This window comes from Vanellus vanellus, assembly GCF_965231255.1.
Source record: "Vanellus vanellus genome assembly, chromosome: Z".
Classification (NCBI taxonomy): Eukaryota; Metazoa; Chordata; class Aves; order Charadriiformes; family Charadriidae; genus Vanellus; species Vanellus vanellus.
Genome location: NC_138908.1, coordinates 76,753,625 through 76,773,909, shown reverse-complemented (window position 1 = coordinate 76,773,909; position 20,285 = coordinate 76,753,625). Strand labels below are relative to the sequence as shown.

Below are 20,285 nucleotides of genomic sequence, written 5' to 3'. Positions count from 1 at the left end.
TTTCTACTGCATTAATGCCAAGAGCTTTCAGATACAAGTTGCATCTAAGAGCAGATTCAGTTGCGGAGGATGCTGAGTTAGTTCATCAGTTTTAAGAGGATTTTTCAACTTCGCAACAAAATGCTCATGTTTTAGGCATAAAAGTTGTGCAAAATTATACTCTTTTGTCATGCATTTTTAGCAAAACTGCACTTAGAAGAATAAAGTGAGATTGTTCCAGACATTCTCTTATTACAACAAAAAAAGGACCAGACCCTAAGTAAGTGTCCTGAAGTCTTATTACAGCTAAGTGGTATAGTACAGTCTAAATAACCATCCTTGTCAACAGGATGGCAACCAACAAATTATACTCCCAATGCTCTGCAGATACTAAAAATATCAGGGACAGGCACAGTGTTATTTATCTCAGTCAAAATATTTTAAATCAAACCCAGGAGAGGTCTTGAAGTTCCATTAAAATAGCCACAAAATACAAAAATGTCTCCAACATTTGGCTTCCTTCATCCTCAGTAATTAGGTGAGATTTTATGACGCTTATCATATGCTTGCTCAGTAGTTCTCCAAGGCTCTTAGCACCTCTCTGTAGAGCATTAAGACACTTCTGTGTGACTTTAGAAACAAGGACAGCTTGTAACTGGTTTTAAATGTTTTGTCTTAGCAAGCGTGATTAGATGTGGTGCTTCCATCATGCTGAAGTTCTGTGTTTTCTGATTAGCAACTGAACAGGGCCCTCTGGCACAGATTTAATAATGTTCCAGGCATCATAATGCATGAGGCCAAGTAATGATTTTCCACTAACAGCAAGAATTTCATCTCCAGTTTCTATGTTTCCAGATTGCTCTGCAGCACCACCTAGGAACAAAAGGGGAAAAAAGTCAGTGTTAAAAAGCAAAGTAAAACAACAAAAATTTGCTTTCCACTGTGACGAACAGCAAATAAACCATTTTTCCAACAGTGGCAATTTCAGTACAAGTCACTTATGTTCAGCTCAGCTCTAGCAATCTACCCCATGCTGCATCTCACCGAAAATGTTATTTTAACCAAGATAAATTCTCGTTCTCAGAAAAAAAAATTCTGGTTTTGAAGGAAGCAGTATGAATACATGAAATATGCTGCACGTTATATCTGTAGTTGTAAGAAAACCTGGTTGATAAAATAAACATAAAGGCTGTATGTGGCATGGATGAATTTCCTTAAATGGAATTTTAACACAGTAATAAGCAGATAATGCAGTAGATTGTAAAACCCAGATAAGAGGGCTGAACGTACCAAACACAGGTAGCAAACTTAGGACAAACACACCAGACACAGAAAGAGCTCCTAGAGAGGAGCACACCCTTCACTGCTGCTGAAAGTATGTTTTCTGTAATGATAATTTAACTAACATCAGCCATCACAGTGAGGGGAGGGGAAAATGACTGTATCTAAGGATATAAAGTAATGAACTCAAAAATTAAACATGCTCTTTACCCTCAAAATCAATTTCTAAAGAGGGGAAAACAGACACACACTGAGAAGTTGATAAGCAATTCAGAAAATATCAGTTTGATTTTCTTCCTTGATGAGAGAATAAGCCACTGAAAAGTAATCCTGTAAAAAAGCTGCACAGCCACAGCTTCATTGAGAGTTTCACCTTCCTTTAGAAAGTGCTATATTTTTCACTAAACTCAATCTCAGACTAAGACATATTAAAATCACAGCATAGTTGTGGGATTAGTTTCCTTTCTAGACACAATTCATATAAGAATAACTACCTACTGGCGAACAAAGCATCCAAGAGTGGCAGTTTTGAATATGAACATCACATATTGTTGGTAAAAGCTAATACTGATACCTAACAAAAAAGATAACAAAGACCAAAAAAGGTAAAATTAATAATTGGGTATAACGCAGGATGGTGCTTTGGAACCACACTGATTATCTGCACTATGCTTCTCAGAAAAGAGAATTGGATAAGGCATGAACTTCTCAAACTGCTACATACAATATTGCTGCTGTAATTTAATGACTAGAATAGTGGACAAGCCTGGGAAGGAACTGCAACATATTTAGTAAATCAGATTGCTCCACAAACTTTTACTAGCAGATGCAATCCCTAGCCATTGCCAGGAGAGTGTTTTTACTGACCACTTTGGCTAGTAAGTGGTAATAAACAAGGGTCACAAACCCCACCCTTACTTAAAAAAAATTGAATCAGAGAATTAAAATGTCTGTATAATGCACAAAAGGAAAACTGGGATAATATCCACTGCATGCTGGTAGTACCTTTAAAGATTCTTTTTACAAGCAAGGGCCTGTCTCCAGCAATGGAAGCTTTTCCACCATCAAGACTGAATCCCAAGCCAGCAGAGGTTTTCAATAATTCAACGCAGATGACATCATTCATATCCAGGTCTGGATCTGTGATAGAATATACATAATATTGTGTTATGTAGTTAACAGTAAATTGCAAGTTGTGTTTGCCTGTCTTTTTTTTTGCTGCAGTGACAAAGCAATTCAGAGTTCAGTTCACATTCAGACTAGAACATATTGTCACCCAGTTTATCAGAAGTGAATGTGTATTATTGCAGCTGTGAAGGGAAGACAGTACAAAATGTATTTATGCAGAGACATTTTCATTTTTCATGTTCAACAAAAACCTGCCAAGGTTTTTAAAGTTTAGGAAACCTAGCAAAGACTCTAAACATCAACAAAATAAGTGAAAAATTAAAAAAATAGTGAATGGAGAGCATTTATTTTTCTTTCATTTGTTCTCATTTGCTTATTCAATGAGCCACATCTTTTTAAGTAAGAGTAATGAATGAAACATTACATTAAACAAACATGTTCTGTCCTCTTAAGCAAAAATCTGTAATCACTCACTAGTGTGCATAATTGTTTCTGGTCTTGTATCTATGGAAATAACCATAATTATCTGTAGGTGCATCCTGCCTCCTACACAGCAGATATTTTTAGAATGTAATATTGCTGTAGCTGACATAAAATACGATTTTGCTTAGGAGGAAATAAATCTACAGTTTTGGAAAACAGGACCCTCTTTGCCCTGTGTGAATGTAAAAATCATGCAATCCACATTATCACAAGTTATTGCTACCGTTATCTCAAACAACTTTAAACGTTATCTAAAACATCTGAAGATGTGCTTTGTCTCGCAGGAGGGAAATCTGTTCTTTATAATCCAGTACTATGTCGTTTATGAGATAATGTTGCCCCCTAGTGCCTGCAGCCAGCAGATATTCTGCATTTGCCAACGTGCAGGATGCAGGGAGTTTAGGGTAGAAAGGGACTCTGAAGTAATTACATATGTTATATCCATGGGAGCAATTCCAGAAAGGCTGATCCATTAATTTACAGAGTACTTTCTATTTCTTTTAAACTGTATTACAAAACTCAGTGAAAGCATAAAACAATAAAAACTGCTACAGAAAAAAGCCCAAACCAGTAATGATTACAGCCAACAGGTTAAAAAGGGGTGAGTGGCTGCTCCATGTCCTGGTTTTGGGGTGGTCTGAGCTAAGTGCCTGGTATTGGAAGCCCCATCACCAAATCTCTCGCAATACACTGTAACCACTGCCCACTACCTCCCAGGGACACTGCAGGACTGAAGCAGGTCCCTCCCTGCTCCCGAAGCAGCAGCATACAGACAGGTACTAAAGGGTTGTGTGTCTTGATTCTCAAAACCAAAAAAAACACCAAACAAAACAAACCCAGAAAAAGAAAGGGAGATCTGTTTGTAACACCCCAAGTGCAGCCTTCATACTGAAATGCTGTCTTGTTCCCAAGCAGGACCTTACCATTCCACTGATAAATTGCCACTTAAACCATTTATCTCTAGTTTCCTATGGGATGGCTGACTTGGCTTTGGCTTAGCTCCATTTACGGCAATATCAAAATCGGGTTTTTTCTATGTTTTTAGTAGAAATGGTATCAAATCTGCTATTACAAAGAGCAAGTTCAGTTGCTATGCCTAACGAACTGCGGGGCTTGGCACTTTGAGGTTGGGTTTGGGTTTTTTTCTGTTTTTGGTTGTTTGCTTTCTTGTGCTGACTACTGTTATTACTTAAAAGGAGTTTATCCTGGATTGAAAGAATATGTGGAATCAATAACTTTAGTAGAAATTGGATTAGGCCCTAAAAGTCCTTCTAAGTTTCTGCCTAGTTATGATATTTAAAAAAAAAACAAAACCAAACTGTGTTTAGGCTCCAAAGAGAACAAATAAAATTTAAAGGTAATTTCATTTGCTCCCTTCAATCACATAAGGCACAGACACTTTTAATCTAAAACACATGGACATTCTTCCCTTCAGTCTGCTCTGCAAGGGAATCCTTCCAACTGTTCTTGGACAAAGATCATACCTGTTCCTATTTCCATGGAAACATCCTTTCCAGACCCCACACATTTTCTGCCAGTAGCTGATATCCCAAGTCTGGAGGAATTGCTTGCTTTGTCTTTTTCCTTCTGGATGACAATGACGGCATAACTGTATAGTCTTGCCTGATGAAGAGCATTCAGGACATCCCCATGGACTGAGCTTGCAAGAGACTTGCCATTGATTGATACAACAAGGTCTCCTCGATGAATAGTCCCTTCTTGTGACGCCACTCCCTTTGAAAACACTCTGTGGACCTACAAGAAAGATTTTAACTTGAGGATGCATTAACCTCAATACCACACATAGTACTCTACAAGCCAATGTAAACATGGAGTCCCTACCAAATTTTGCAATCATTGCCCCCTGCCTTGATATCAAGCATGCAACGTTTGCTCTAACAAACACCCTCAAATACTAAGGTGACTGGACAAGAACTGCAGTTAGGGATGGGAGGGGGGAGGGAGGAGAAGCAGAGGAAAAGATGCTGTTATTGCATGCTCATTTCAAAGCCAAAGACAACAAAAACCAGCTAGAGAGTGTAATATCACAAATCACTTATGCTTTTGGTGAACTACTCAAAGGTCTTCAGTTCACATATTTCCAAGTGACATACAGGTTAAATCGACATGTGTGCAACAGCAAATACCAAGAATAACATTGCAGTGTGTGACACCCACTCCCCAAATTCCCACTGTCCGGGACATGCATCCTGTGCTGTTTTCAAATGCGCACTTCTAAGCACTGCACAGCATCTGTGCAAAGAAAGGCTTTGACTTACTGCAGCTGTACAAGTATTTAATTGTCCATCTCTATTTGGCTAATCAAATACCATGCAAATAAATGCAAAGAGATGATTTAAGTGGCTTGAAATGGATTTTTTCTAGAGAAAAAAAATTCTCTATTCAGAGTGGATTAAACTTTGAGTAAACTCCAGCAAGTGCAGCTGAGACTTAGAGCGTGCCATTTACAGACAGGAACTGACTAAAAGAGTTGAGACCTGATATTTAAAGACTTGCCTATCAGGGACTGTAATTTTAGCAGCCAGAATATGGTTTCCCAGGCACAATTCTAGGTCTGCTGGGCAAAATTTCAAGGAAGCAAATCTATGGACACAATTCTGCATGGTATTTTCTGTAGGGATTTCTCCTAATGCCCAGACCAACAGTGACCAATCAGAAGCCTTTTGGCTCCTGTTCCCTCTCACTGGAGGGCCATGCTGAGATGGGCACCTGCCACAACCATACAGGTCCAAAAAGATAAACTTCCAGCCAGGCATTCAAAGCTGGAATAACAGCCTCCGTGGCAGATGTAGACACCCAAATGCAAGAAGTAAGTGGAATACAGGGGCCATGTCCAAGACATCTGCTGCCTTCCCTCACATGCTCAGCTCCTTAGTACCTTGAAGCTTACTAGGCATTTCTACTTTTGCAACCCAAGTGTGGGCAGAACAGCCCATCTAAGCATGCCAGCACCTAATGGCAATCCTAAATCCAGCTGGGACCCAGAATCCCAGCAGATCAAGGACATTAAAAAGTTTTCCACCTGAGAAGCATGCTTTACACACCCTGAACAAAGAGGATCTGGAAAATTCAGAAGCTGACACTCTTTTGGTCTCATGGCTAATGTCATTCAGAAGAAAGCCTATATTAGCTACTCAGCCTGAGAGAGCTCAAGATCATATTTTCAGGTAGTGTCCCAGTCTTTATGCGAGGAGCTCTCTGGGGTGGGACCCTGTTGAGCTTTCCCCTTGCTTACAGCTGACGCTGCGAGTGGTTGGGCCAAAGACAGGGAACACAACCTTTTTAGCGAGAGAACTGGAATCTGTTCCCTAGACTGTGACCAAGGCCTAAGTCAATGACTGCTTATATATTTTCTTCCATTGATCTTGTCTAAGAGCAAAAACCAGGAGAGTCCTGCAAGGGCTGCTGCAGGCCCCAAAGACTGGGGACATAACCTACTTCTAATCTCAGCATTTACTGCATCCCCCTCTTGCAGGGTAGAATTTAAATGCATATGTTGTATAAAGAAATCATGACATGGGACACTGTTTGTCTTGGATTTTTCTGCTGCACGCATCTTTTATTGAACAATATTTCAATTGCTTGTTATCGCTTTTTACATACCAGTATCACTTAATGGCACAACAATATCCTTGGTTCAGAATGCTGTACAAGACTTTTTTAAAAAACAAAACCAAAAAAACAACCCTCCTTTACTGACAATCAACATGTCTTAATAACACCAAAAACAAATTTGTGAAGTGAAATCCATCATGTTTGCTGACATCTGAAACAGTCATTCTCAGGATGTGCAAAAACCTTCAAACACTTTGCTGCAGAGTTCACTTTCAAGGGCTGGAAATGAAAATCTCCCCTAAAAGGATGCATGCACTGCAACTGCATGCAGAATTTTATTTACATGCACAGAATTCAGATCTAGCCAATCTCATCCAGTAACAGACGTTTAAAGACTGGAAACATAATTGGCATCCATTTCCAATAATAAAAATTATGCTTCCTAGACACACTCTGATTTCAGTAGCAGATGGCGTGCAGCCGCCTCTGAGAGACACTATTTTATGACTGTGAATGACTTGCAGTGAGTCTTGATAAACGAGCACTTGATCTAATCACCAGCCTGCTTTAAAGTCAGCTTTGAAAAAAAATGACTTGCAGCCATCACTTACTGTGACTGATTTCTGTTCCAGATCTATTCCTCCAGCCACGCTAAATCCCAGGCCAGCTCCTTCTTCTTTGTGCAAGACTACAAAGTATGTGTCTTCTTTGCTCTAGCAGAAAAAATGGAGGTGGATGGGAAGGGGAAGGGGAAGGAGAAGAAAAACAAAACCAAAAATCAAGACCAAGTTCCTGCACAAGTGACAAATTTTAACAGTACCTTCAGATTATGGAAGGTGAAAAAAAGCAACTCAAGGAATTAAAACTGAGACATCAAAAGCATTTCTGTTTGTGCTACAGATGAGTAGCAGCCATGTAGGAGAATTCAGGCGACAGCAAAGGTTTCTTCAGTCAGTCCAAGGCTAGAAAGCAAAGTCAAAATTAGGATAGTGGAAGGGTATTAAACCTTGGGCAGCCTAACTTTCACAGGCTGTAATCAACTTTGCATTGCTTGTTGTTTTGCAGTCAAAACTCAGTATTTCCCATACACCTTTCTGGAGCAAGCACTGTACTTTCCAGGGAATTACTAACACTTTTGTTATCCTGTTTCTCATTCCTCTTGAAAGGCAGTTACAAAGATGTAAAGCAGGGCAGTTTCATTCATCTCTTCTCAGCAGTGCTGGACAATCTTGCATGGGGCAGTGGCTACGAACTGAAGCTCGGGAAGGTTAGATGGGACAGCAGGAAAACTGTTTCACTTGGGAGATGAAAGTAAGGAGCCTATTAGTGATCCAAATGGAACTAAACTGTGCTGTTGTGGAAACAGGAGCATCCAGCACAGGAAATGGACTGGCACGGGTCTGCACCAGGTCTGAACTTGGCTCCAGACCAGAACAAAGGTGTAAAGTTGTTTTCTTCGAAGTGATGGCATGCTGCCAAAATACAGAATTTGCCATGAGAGAGAAGCAGTCCCATCCAGCAAGTCTGGTGCTGTCTTCTGAATGGTTATTAGGACAAAAACAGACGCTGTTACAGAGACCACATTTTGTGGTGTAAGGGGAACTATAAGCAGGTATCTGGTGGAGCAAGGGGATAGTAACTCTCTGTGGGGCACATCCCCTCCCATCAGAAGTGGGCAGTAGAAAGCAGGTCTGTCAGCTTTTCCCCAGGATCCCATCCAACATCAGTGATTTCCAGAAACTGCCAACACTAAAATTAATGGCACATCATTAGAAACCAATCTCTTAATCTATTTAGCATTAAATGACATATTTATTCAACTAAACTCAACACTTTAACCCAGCATGTGCCTTTTAATTTTGTTTGAAAAGACACTGGGATCCACAGGTTATTATTGTCTTTTGGTGAAACAACAGTCAAATTCTTGGCCTCAATGAGTGCTTTTTTGTCAAATAGCAGCCCTGGAAGATTTTCTGTATTAGAGGTATCCCTGCAATGCACAGAGCCAATGTCAGAAACCCATGCCATGCTCCTCCACATCACTGATTCATCAGCGCTTGAGGAAAGAGGAGCAGTCGGGTCTGAACATCTTAGTCCACAGCCTTTTGTAGATGTTAGGACCCTTCTCACCTGTACCCAAGTGAGAACAACGTTATGTTAGGCTAGAAAGAATAAAATCAGTTAAGTATCTAGGCTAGCTGCTCCTTTCAAAGTGCAGTGAGGGTAATGGAAACAAACACATATCTTTGACCATTAAGTACTATAGGAACCCTTTTTGTTTAAGAGCTCGAGTTCTTTCCAACACTTCCTACCACAACTTAATTTGTTTACACTGAGGAATTAAAAAAATAAAAATAACTGAGGTTCAGATGTTAGAGGGTTGTGCAAGTACCACACGTCCTGGGCCAGTCAGCAACACAGTCTGAACTTTGACTTCCCATTGCAATTCCTCCCTCCCCAGCTCTAAATGCTGTCCTCAGCCGGCATGCGTACTATGGGGCACAAAGACCTGCCTACGAATGCTTATTGCTTTACTTGGCCACTCAGTGGACACACAAGGCCTCCAGTGATCACCTCTGTTTAGCCTGTTAGCCAAAGATCATCAGTCATGGAGATTTAAGCAATATAATGCCCACATATATATATTTTTTTTTAATTTTAGTAGCACTTATTAAAAACTAGCAGTAAATTCAGCACTGTTCAGAGCAAAAGATGATGACAAACTCTTCCCAGGGAAGCTCTCAGTCCATCTCATTTTTCAGCAATTGCATAACTATGAAGAACTGTCCTATTGTACATTGAAATCCAGCATTTGACTAGCATAAAATTTTCCAGCGTACTTGCCATATTGGGCTTAAATATGGATAAGAAACTATGCAGACAAGGACTGCATTCCAAAAAAAGCATTCAGCCTTATAAATATTTGAGTTCTCAGACTTTGAAAAGTGGCATAAATATACAATCTCTCCAATACCCCATGCAAAATACTTTAAAGAACACTTAATTACCTTTGGCCAAAAGTACAATCCAATCCTAATTTTATCAGTAAACCTACCAAACCCTCTTGGCTTATCAAGCTCTTGGGACTGGCAAGCTTTAGCTACACTGTCCCAGGAAGGAGGTAAAGCTGGGTATTTTGGGGAGGTCCTGTTCCCCTAGCCTGTTCTACGTTTGAAATAGCAATCTCTCTAAGACTCCAGAATGCTCTAAATGCAGCTCAGCAAGCAGTTATGCAGACCAGATGGCAGTTTCTCCTCCAGTGCTGTCATTATTTTATCAACTTCTGTTCTGATTTAAAAAGGATGTGGATGTATCCCAAAAACATAAACACAAACACTGCAAACAGGGAAGTAACATTCTGACAACCATTTAACTTCGGAGGCTTTCTTTAAAGACCTAGATAATGAAGCAGGTTAACTTGATATGATAACCAGTTTCCACAGAAGAGAGCAAAAAGGGCAGAGCAGTCTCTTACAAACTCTGCAGCAGCTGCTTTCTGGTGTTACAAGCCACCAATTCAGCATTAAACAAAATAAACTCAATTTCCATGATTGGAAGAGACCTGGGAGTCCTGGTGGACAACAGGATGACCATGAGCCAGCAATTTGCCTTTGTGGCCAAGAAGGCCAATGGCATCCTGGGGTGCATCAAGAAGAGTGTGGCCAGCAGGTCAAGGGAGGTCATCCTCCCCCTCTACTCTGCCTTGGTGAGGCCCCACCTGGAGTACTGTGTCCAGTTCTGGGCTCCCCAGCTCAAGAAGGATGGGGAACTGCTGGAGAGGATACAGCATAGAGCTACCAAGATGATTAGGGGACTGGAGCACCTCTCTTACGAAGACTGAGGGAATTGGGTCTCTCTAGTCTGGAAAAAAGATGGTTGAGGGGGAACCTGATCCACGCTTATAAATACTTAAAGGGTGGGTGCCAGGAGGATGGGGCCAGGCTCTTTTTGGTGGTGCCCAGTGACAGGACAAGAGGTAACGAGCACAAACTTGAGTATAGGAAGTTCCACCTAAACATGAGGAGGAACTTCTTTACCTTGAGGGTGGTAGAGCACTGGAACAGGCTGCCCAGGGAGGTGGTGGAGTCTCCATCTCTGGAGACATTCAAAACCCGCCTGGACGCGTTCCTGTGCAACCTGCTCTAAGGTGTCCCTGCTCTGGCAGGGGGGTTGGACTAGATGATCTCCAGAGGTCCCTTCCAACCCTATGATTCTATGATTGCAGCTTCTAGCAAAAGGTGGGTGCTTCCATGCACAGAGAGGAGAAGAGGTTCCCCTGCATGGTGAGCAAAGACAGACTGACCGAGGTAGTTAGTGGAAAGTTAAATTCTGATGCGCAATTACTGGCAAACCCAGGAGTTTCTCAGTTGTAATAATGACTCAAATAGAGGCATACTTCTCCACTTAAAATAGGTCTATTTATTGTGGCTCAAAACTGCTTTTGCACTGGACAAACAATACCCTTTCTTATACAAAAGCCACTCAAATTTATTATGGGTTTATAGCAGGCATTCAAAAACCAGCATTAGTAAAACGACCATCAGCTGTAACCTACCACAGGACCACTGGAGGAACTCTGAAATTGTTTGGAAGAGATTATATCTGCCATTAAGAAAACCCTTAAAAATACCAATATCAATAATCTCATTTTTATCTTCTGGTTTTTACCTTTACTTGTGCTTTGACTTCTTGGAGCATAGCAGCAACATCACATTTTGGTAATACTGCTGACAAAACAGCTTGCAGTTTTTGCTGGTCTAGGCTTGAGACGAGCAGCTGATCCAAGCTAAAATGAACAGAAACATATAAAAGGGCTTTATATTTCTAGACTGTGTAGACACACGTTTCCGGTACACAATGTAGGTTGCATTAGGGTAAACGATGAAGGGCCAGCTCATTAACAAACGAATCTTGAAAACAGGTAAGAAACGGTGTATGCTGGGAGAATGTGAAGGGGCAGAGAAGACAATTTAAGAATAACTCTTAGAATCAGTCCTTGTTCTGTTCCCCTCCTCCTTTCCCAATGGTTTTAGCAACAGACATTAACAAAAACAAGGACACAGCTACATCTGAGGACTACTTCTGGCAGGACAACAAGCTCGTTTGTCACCACAGGCTGCGCTGGCAGCCAGCGCTGCACAGCCTCCCCTCAACAGCGGCTGCTGTGCCGTAGTGTGGCCAAAAACTAACCAAAAACAGCTAGAGGAGACAAAGAAAAGGAGCCCAGCCCTGCCAGGATGAAGCGTTTCATCCTGTACTGAAGCGCAGCCACCTCCAGACAGCAAAAGAGCGTGAGGGACGGCACGCCAAACCGTGAGGGGAATGGGGGCCGGGGCCGAAGCTGAAATGCGCTTTGGGGCAGACCGGAGGCAATGGAGAAGCTTCGTCTTGGGAGAGGCTTGTGGGGATGAAAATGGAGCAGCGGTAGCAAAGCCAACACCAACCTGATGGACCAGCTGTTTCCTGAGCGCTCCCCATCTGGAGAGCTGCCATGGGGAGCGTCGTCGTCTGAGGCAGACCCCGGTGTCCCCGAGCCGCTGTCCCGAGGGCTGCCGGCACCCATCCCCATCGCACCCGCCTCAGCAGGGCCGCTGCGGGCCAGTGGGGCTGCGTCGCTCCGGGCGGACATGCAGAAGGCTCTGCGGGGCGTGATCTCCAGCTGTGTCTTAAAGCAGGCAGGCTGTGGCGGTCCTGAGAAGCCCTCTCCGCACAGCTTGTCCAGGTCGGGCATGCTGAGGGCTCTCAGCTCCCGCAGCCTGGAGCGGGAGAGCGGCGGCCGCCCCAGGCCCCGGCTGCGGCGTGCCTGCGAGGCTGAGGGGGGAAAGGCAGCCGGGTCTGCCCCAGCACCACCCTCCTCGCTTCGCTGGGGCTTTCCTTCCCCCTTGCCACCCTCCGCCACACGCGTGGGCTCTGCACTGGTGGGAGACTTGGCCGTGGCGTTGGCTGGGCTCGGGCTGCCGCCGTAGGAGCTCAAGCTGCGCCGTAAGGCCCGTGGCGTCTCGGCGGGGCTGGCTGTGGCGGCCACCCCACCACACGACCTCCTGGCAAGGGGGGACCTCGCGGCCGAGTGTATATCGATGGCCTTCACGATGGGCCGGTCAAAATTTGCTAGGTTTTCAAAGGATTTGATCCTCTGTTTGACGGAGAAGGATGAGGTAGGTTCGTGCGGCCAGTTCAGCTCGTAGTAGTAGTAATTCCTCCTGAAGCTCCTCAACTTATCGGTGGTGGGGCAGCTAACGTCACTGGATGAGGGGAACACATCATGGACCCTCTGGGCGCTTTTGGAGGTGTACACTTGCTCCTTCCCACTCTGGCCATTTGGCAGGTTGAGAGGGACCATCTTTAATGTCCCTGTCGCCACCTGGGGGTATTTCTCCTCTGCAGCATGGCCCTGGGGGCTTTGCATGGGATGAACTTCCGCAACATGGCAGTCCTCCCTCAAGTGGCCCGATAACTGGGCTGGCATCGAGTAAGTCCTTGTCACAGGTTTTGACAAGCCATAGATATTTCTATCTCCGGTGGTATCTGCTTTTGAGAAATACTGCATGGTCCCCATTCCCTCAGTCAGCAGAGGCACTTCTGCATTCGCCTCTTCGGTTTTCTCCAGCAATGGCAGCTGCAAAAACGATGCTGGTGAGGAAGAGGCAGAGGAGGAAGAGGAAGAGGATGAGGAGGAAGAGGAAAGCTTCACCTCAATGAAAGTGCGCTGGATCTCCTGCCCTTCCAGCTGCTCCTGCTGAACTGAGGGGGACCTCAATGATGAGCCTCCAGCACGTGGTCCTACATTTTGCAGATCTAATTGCCTAAGGTCATCTGCACTATAGATGCTCTTGATCACGTTCAGGCCTGTTCCAGGGTTCTCAGTCCTCCCTTTCACATATTCAACTTTTGGTATCCCCTGAGGAGACGAAGTGACTTTGGACTGACCGTCTCTGGCTCTGAAATCATCCACGTTAACACCCTTACCCTGACACCCTGCAGGCTGCATGGAAACTTGCTTTTCTTTTGGCTTTCCCCATTCCTGCTGCAGGTCTGTTAGGTCCCCACAGCCATACTTAATTTCACCGCTCACCATTGAGCTGTCAGTGCCATTTAGGAGAGGTGGAAGTGAATCTTCAGAAATGACCAGAGATGGTTTATTTTCTAGCTCTGACTTCAGAGACCTTGAGGCTGCTGAAATGCTCTTGCCAGGATCAGGGTTTGTAGGTGAATTACGGGACAATGGTGTTTTCCTTGACAGGAGTTTGGGGGACTGTTGTGGAGAAACAGAAGTCCTTTTCTGCTCAGCCCCACTGACTTTGGTAGGATTAATGCCAGAAGAATCTGAATTTGCCTTTGCTTTGCTTTTGATGGTGAACCCTTTTAGCTTTGGTCCTCCTTTGGCCTTCTGGTTATTTAAAAGTGTGTCCATTATACTTTTTTGTGCCATTCCCTTAGACTCCTGACAGGACTTTTTCTGTGAGGATGGGCTGTGCGGTACTGCAGCTCCTTTGCAGTGATTTGTGCCTGAGCTTTGGACTTTTCCATTTGAAGTCCTTCCTGAAGTCACAGAGTTAATTTTCTCATTTTTCCCTGGCAAGTCATAAGTTGTGTTAGCCTTTGGATCTTTAGATCTAGTGGGAAAGGGAGACCTGAGTGATATTGCTCTTGATGATGATGCATTCACATGACTGCTGTCTGTTTTAGACAAGTTGGACAAACTGTTAGTTTCTTCCTTCACTAAGCAATAACTAACAGCATGATTACAGTCATCAACCACTGTTTCGCTTTCAGATTTGGATCTCTGCTCATCATGATATCCTTCTTTCTCAAGCAAATTGTTCTCCAAGCCATTGACATTTCTAGCAGAGCAAAAGCTTATCTTTTTGCAGTGCAGAGAGCCTTCCTCTTCAATGGATTCACAGCATTTCATATGTCCGTTACTGTTCCCCAAACCCATCCGTTCTTCTGTACTTAAGGCACCATTGTTACAGAAAGAGTAAACTTCAGGGACGCTGACAGAATTCTTTAGGATGTCTTTTTCTGGCAGGAAAACTGGGGAAGGAGAACACAAGGATGCAGAGGACACATCTGAACACTGTGAAGGGCAGGAGGCGGGACCACCGTGATCTTCCAAGCCTAGTTTGTTGATGCTTGTCTCCAGTGACCCACACATTGCACAGCCCTCAGTTTGCAAAACTTTGCCACCGTAAGGGTGCAGCAGGGACAGAGAGGATGAGCTTGTTGCAGATGTGAGATGCTGCTCCTGTGTGGGCTTTTGCGGTTCATCATTCGTGCAACAAATCTCAATTTGCTCCTCATCTGACTCCATTACGGTACAGGCTGCAGGGGCGTTAGCAGCAGCACATGGCCCAAGCAACACCTCATTGGCACTATCAAAGGTTTCCGTGACAGACTCTGCATCCGAGTGAGAATCCTCTGCAGCTCCATACATAGACTTTGGAAATGAGTTGGCTCTCTTACTTTCCAGAGAGTTTGCTGCAGGCAACTCATCCTCATTTAAACTGCTAAAATTCCTAGAATAGTTATTTAAAGAGTTTTTATTCACAGTAAAAAGTTTGCCTGTGTTAATGGAGTCCAACACAGACAGCCCCAAAACCCCTTGTGCATTAGCTCCACAATTCACAGTTTTTTCCAGCAGCTCCTCCTTGGCTGGCCGTGACTCGGAACTAGGACAGCCTTCGTCAGTCCCACAGCAGCACATCGTGGTGTACTCTTCTCGGAGGGGGCTTTCTGCTCGCGACGGAGTGCGCGAAGCCCTGCTCTCGGGAGCACCCATTTGGCTGAGCAAGTCATCGATATCAGTGACGGGGATCGCAGTGCAGTCCTCAGCGCGGCTGCCTTTCGTGGTACCTCTTTGCACGTCTTTGCTTGTGGCATCAGGTGGCAGTGTTGTTCTCTCCACTGCACAGCCACCACCGGCTTTTTGCAAAGCTGCTCCATCTCGCTTCCCGGCACTCGGTTCTTCCTCAGTTCCAAGGGTGCTGTTGACATCGGCCTGATTTTGACTGTCTACCCCTGGAGACAGGATGAGGTTTGTAAATCTGCTGACAGCTGCATCATGATTAAAAAAAAAAAAAAAAAGCAGCAAAATCCTGTCAGATATAGGAACTGATATATGAAACACCAGGTTTTATCACAAAAATAGACACCCATGTAGTCAGATTACATGTTTTCCTTTTGCTGTGCACTCCTCCTCTCCTGTAATGATGTTTACAACAACTCAAATTAATCATAACCCTGTGTATTTGAGTAGCACACAGGAGGGAGCAATCCACTTATCCAAGATGAGTAGTCATGATCTGTTTAATTCTCATCTTTGAAATTTCAGCAGTCAAGCAGCCAACTACCTAAGTGTCAGTATGCAGTAAGTCAGGCTGATTAGTACCACTTTCCATTACTTGTTTGATCGAAGATGTCTCCAATAGATTGCAGAGAGTACACAAAGCCCTGGCATAGCGAACAAAGGTGAACAGATAACACAGTGACGAGCTGAGCATAAATGACTTGACTCTGATCCTCTCGGCACTTCTGCAGGTGTTTAATGTGACACGCATGGCTGATGTTATACACGCATTAAGCATATGGGCTTTATGGGATTTCTGGCACAGACCTTTCCTTGCTTCCAACACATGTTTAACCCACTCCTGGGCAACACACTGAGCTCCCCGTCACTGCTGCACTCCAACACATTCCAGCTCACCCATTTCTCCAGCTCTTCAATTTTCAGCACTTCACCCTAGGCATCTACACTGCTTCTGGGACACACATTCCCACTCAAGCTGCCTTCTGGAGGCCAGTCACTGCCAGATGAGGCCCAGAAAGTGCATGGAGAAGGAGGCATCCTTTCCTGCTCATTCAAACATGCCAGCACATCTCGCTAATCCTTGCACAAACCTGTGGGATTATCCACATCACTTAATTTAGGTACCCATGCTAAGAAGTGCAGGTTCCTCCTGGAGTCAACAAAGGGGAAGACATCTCAGGAGAGTCATCTGAAGCAGCCAGGTTAGGATTTGAAGTGCTGCCCTGCTTCAGCATGCTGGATCACACACTGAAAAGACCTTCTTCTCTGCCAGTGGGGCAGGGGGAGAGGAAGGGGAAAGCAGAAGGGTTGCCCGATAAAGGAGTGCCAATGTGTCCCCTACCGCAGTGCTATTAGTTTGCAAAAGCCACAGCAATCTAAAGAAGCAAGAACAGGACTCTCTGCCAAGCCAGGAATTACTTAAAGAACAACTGGAACTGAAGCATCTGGAAGCACTTTAGGCTCCCAGGTATTAATAGGTACATGAAGAAGATCATAACCTAAAACAAAGCAAAATATTATGTTCTTCCTGTATTTGAAAAGTATGCTTTTCTTTTTCAAACACTCATTTCCACACCACATAATTTGTACAGTCTGTGGGGAAGCATATATTGCTGTAGCAGCATAAATCAGCCCTGAGCAGAAGTTAAGGAGGTATCAAATATTTCAATTCAGACTAGAAAACCTTTTATAAGAAACATGCAAATAAACACTTTGATAAAATTCTAGTTTTCTTGGGTTTTGTTTCATCTTTCTGCACATTAGAGAATCCTGACACACGAAAGAGAAAAAAAAGAAAGAAAAGAGGCTTTTATTATCTCATTGTCCCTTCATAAAAACATACTTAAACTTCAGATTTGAGGGAGACAGATGTTATTATATAAGGTCAATATATTTACTGAACAGGCACAGCAGTAAAACAAATTGTCAGGACAGGGTCATTGCCAAGCTAGCTCCAGATCTGCATGAAATGACTCAGAGCCCTGAAAGACTGAGAGACTTGGGTCTTTTCAGTCTAGAGAAAAGAAGATTGAGGGGGGGTCTTATTAATGATTACAGATACTCAAAGGGAGGGTGCCAGGGGGATGAGAACAGTCTTTTTTCAGTGGTGCCCACTGATAGGACAAGAGGTAACGGGCACAAACTTGAATATAGGAAGTTCCATCTTAACATGAGGAGGAACTTCTTTGCTTTGAGGGTGGCAGAGCACTGGCACAGGCTGCCCAGAGAGGTGGTGGAGTCTCCCACTCTGGAGACATTCCAAACCTGCCTGGATGCCATCCTGTGCAACCTGTTGTTGCTCTGGCAGGGGGGTTAGACTGGGTGATCTCCAGAGGTCCCATCCAACCCTGACCATTCTGTAATTCTGTGAAATGCTGGCAGGAGGGACATACTCTAAGTAGGAGCTTTGAAGCTTTGAACTCTTCACACAGGAGCAGGTTTGCTCCCCTCACCATGGTGGTAGGCAGGACCCTGAAGCCCAGTTTGGTAATGAAGTACTTTGCCTGGCTCACCAACGCGGACACAATGTACCCCTGGTTTTGCTCTGAATCAATGTTGGAAGCTGGGGCAGCAGGAGGTCAGACCCAGCCAATCCAAGGGAATTTTCTGCACTGGGACTCAGAATGAATGGAATGAAAGAAAAACTATTCTCTCACCTGATGCTGCTTTCTGGATCTCCAGGGTTACGGATGTGGGAAGACACTGCATAAGCATGCAGATTTCCTCGTATGTCATCTTACTGACTGGGATACTGTTGATGGTAGTAATCTCATCTCCTACAGCCATCTTGCCCATTGATCCCTAATGCAATGACAGATCCAAGGAAATTATAAATACACCTCAGAAGCCCTGCCACAGGCACAAAGATTGCAGGGAAGCAATTAATGGCTTATGAGCAACATTTGCTATTTCACATCACTGCAAAGCACAGGTACCACTGCTGCCAGTTCGCCAACACGTAAATAAAGAGCAGACTGTGCTTTTGCCAGGAGAGGAATTAATGATCAATCTCAAACAGGAAGGTCAAAAGAGCTGCTGGGTTCTCCGAGAGATCAGTACCAGGATGGAGGACACAGCATTCTTCATTTAAATGAACTGAGATGGATCAGTCCTCGTTTCTTCAGGACTGGAACATTGTCTATAATTTTTGCATTTCATGTAAGAATTATATTGCTGCTCACAACCTCCCATTGGGGCAACTGGACTCTCCTAGACAACTAAATTGGAGAGGGACTGAGCTCTTAAGCTTAAAAGCCTGGGTACGTTTCTAAAGACTGCACAGTAAGTCAGAAAAAAAGGCAGGAACAGAACCTAACCCCCCAGCTCTCACAGCCCAACTCAAACTGCTACAACATATCCCCTCTTACCCTAGTGGCTACTAACTAGATTAGAAGTGCTACGTCCAGCTTTGTACACCAGAGTATCCGCCTTCCTCTTTCTGCACTTTTGCATCTAGGTCAGCAATTCCATATCCAGCATGAAGCAAGTATCCACACCAGTATGTGCATGTATGAGATGCAGAAGAGCAGTATGTTACTGTTACTTCCACAGCACTTGGCAAACCTGGCCAGCACCTAAGGCCTCCTGGTATCAGGTTGTATAACACGGGCATACGTGCATAAAAAATAATAAACACTTTTACCACCAGGATTTACTTATTTTGTCTTTACATCTGCTAAAAAGAAAGGAAACAAAAGAATAGTATTCCCTCAAAACTGACTGTGAGTGGGGATGAGTAGATCAGCAGATCTGCCTCTTGACTTTCTTAGTTTTGAATCAGCCAAGGGTACACTTCTGAATCAGAAATATTTAACAGCAGCTTCAGAATAACACAGGGCGAGACGTTTTGCCCAGCAGAGACAAATATCTCCCTTGCACTTACTCCCAACAGATCACCTGCTGAATAATAATCATCCCTGCAAAGTGAAAGCAAATCAAAACAAGGCAACCCAAATTAAAAAAAATTACCATTTCTGCTGCTCCCCCTGGCCGCAGCCCTGTGACAACAACCTTTAAGGGCATGGCTTGGATTTCCAAATCCAGGCCAAAAGACTCATGTTCATTGCGAACCAGAGTGACTATTTCACCCTGTCCCTGCCCAGCCCCGTCGGGTGCTTCACACTTCTTGCTGTGAGGAAGCGTTCTCGCAACAGGCTTGTTATAAGAGCCATGCTCCTCCATCCTCTGTCTCTGAAGGCTTCGGCATTCGGTGCTCATCATGCTTTTCACTCTGGTGACTGCTCTGTGCTCAAGTTTTGGCGATCTCTTAGACTCGAGTTGTGCTTCCCGGAGCTCCTTCAAACTCAGGCTACCAAGACGAACTTCAGGCACACTTGAGTAATCGAATGCTATGATGGGGAAGAAAGGAGAATCAATTTGCTCCAGTGTATTGTCTGCAGACTCCATGGAGTTGCTGAAGACAGGGGAAGATGTCTCCGTGCCACTATATCGAGGTGACTCACTGTCCTGGCTTTCATCATCGATTTCTACAGATGAGGTTGTAATGACAATGCCAGCATCTTCCTGGCTCTTGGCCCTCTGGCTTCTTTGCAATTTGGAACTTTCGTCATCATCACTAACATCACCATCATAGAAAACAACCCTTCTCTGTCGATGAAAGGGGCTGCGGGCAGATTTGGGGCTGTCGCTGAGGATGCCAGGTCGGACGGACTCCACGTGCTTGTTGTGAAGGCCAGACGATCTCCCACTAGTTGGAGAAGCCAAACCATTTGCTTTTGCCACTCCTGCTTCTCTAGCAGCTAGAAAAAAAAAAAGTTATAATTTAATTGCATTTATAGGTGATTTTTAATACCATGCATCTGACTGCAGCAGAGTACATGTGGCTCTGTTTGCAGGGGAAGCTTAACCTCCTCACAAAGCAAAAAGCACATTTTTTATGTCCCCCCTGTAACTACAGAAAACAGCAAGAGGGATGGCAGATAGCTCTACAATTTATGGGTAATTCCCAAAATCAGTTCATGGCACATCTGGTTCTATTTCCAGTTTATTTCTAAATTATGACTATGACCCA

The 20,285-nt window shown here is 44.1% G+C and overlaps 1 protein-coding gene across 1 annotated transcript in view; it reads right to left on the bottom strand.

Moving 5' to 3' along the window:
* Positions 1-685: 685 nt before the first annotated feature.
* The window catches only part of PDZD2 (PDZ domain containing 2), a gene marked incomplete at both ends in the record, with an annotated part of 141,893 nt that continues 122,293 nt past the window's right edge, over positions 686-20,285 (bottom strand). Inside the window, 8 exons of the mRNA XM_082497250.1 lie at positions 686-852; positions 2,266-2,400; positions 4,356-4,626; positions 7,059-7,160; positions 11,116-11,233; positions 11,892-15,501; positions 17,911-18,055; positions 19,223-20,013. Coding sequence (XP_082353376.1) covers positions 686-852; positions 2,266-2,400; positions 4,356-4,626; positions 7,059-7,160; positions 11,116-11,233; positions 11,892-15,501; positions 17,911-18,055; positions 19,223-20,013 — 5,339 coding nt within the window. The remainder of the gene's footprint in view (positions 853-2,265; positions 2,401-4,355; positions 4,627-7,058; positions 7,161-11,115; positions 11,234-11,891; positions 15,502-17,910; positions 18,056-19,222; positions 20,014-20,285) is intronic.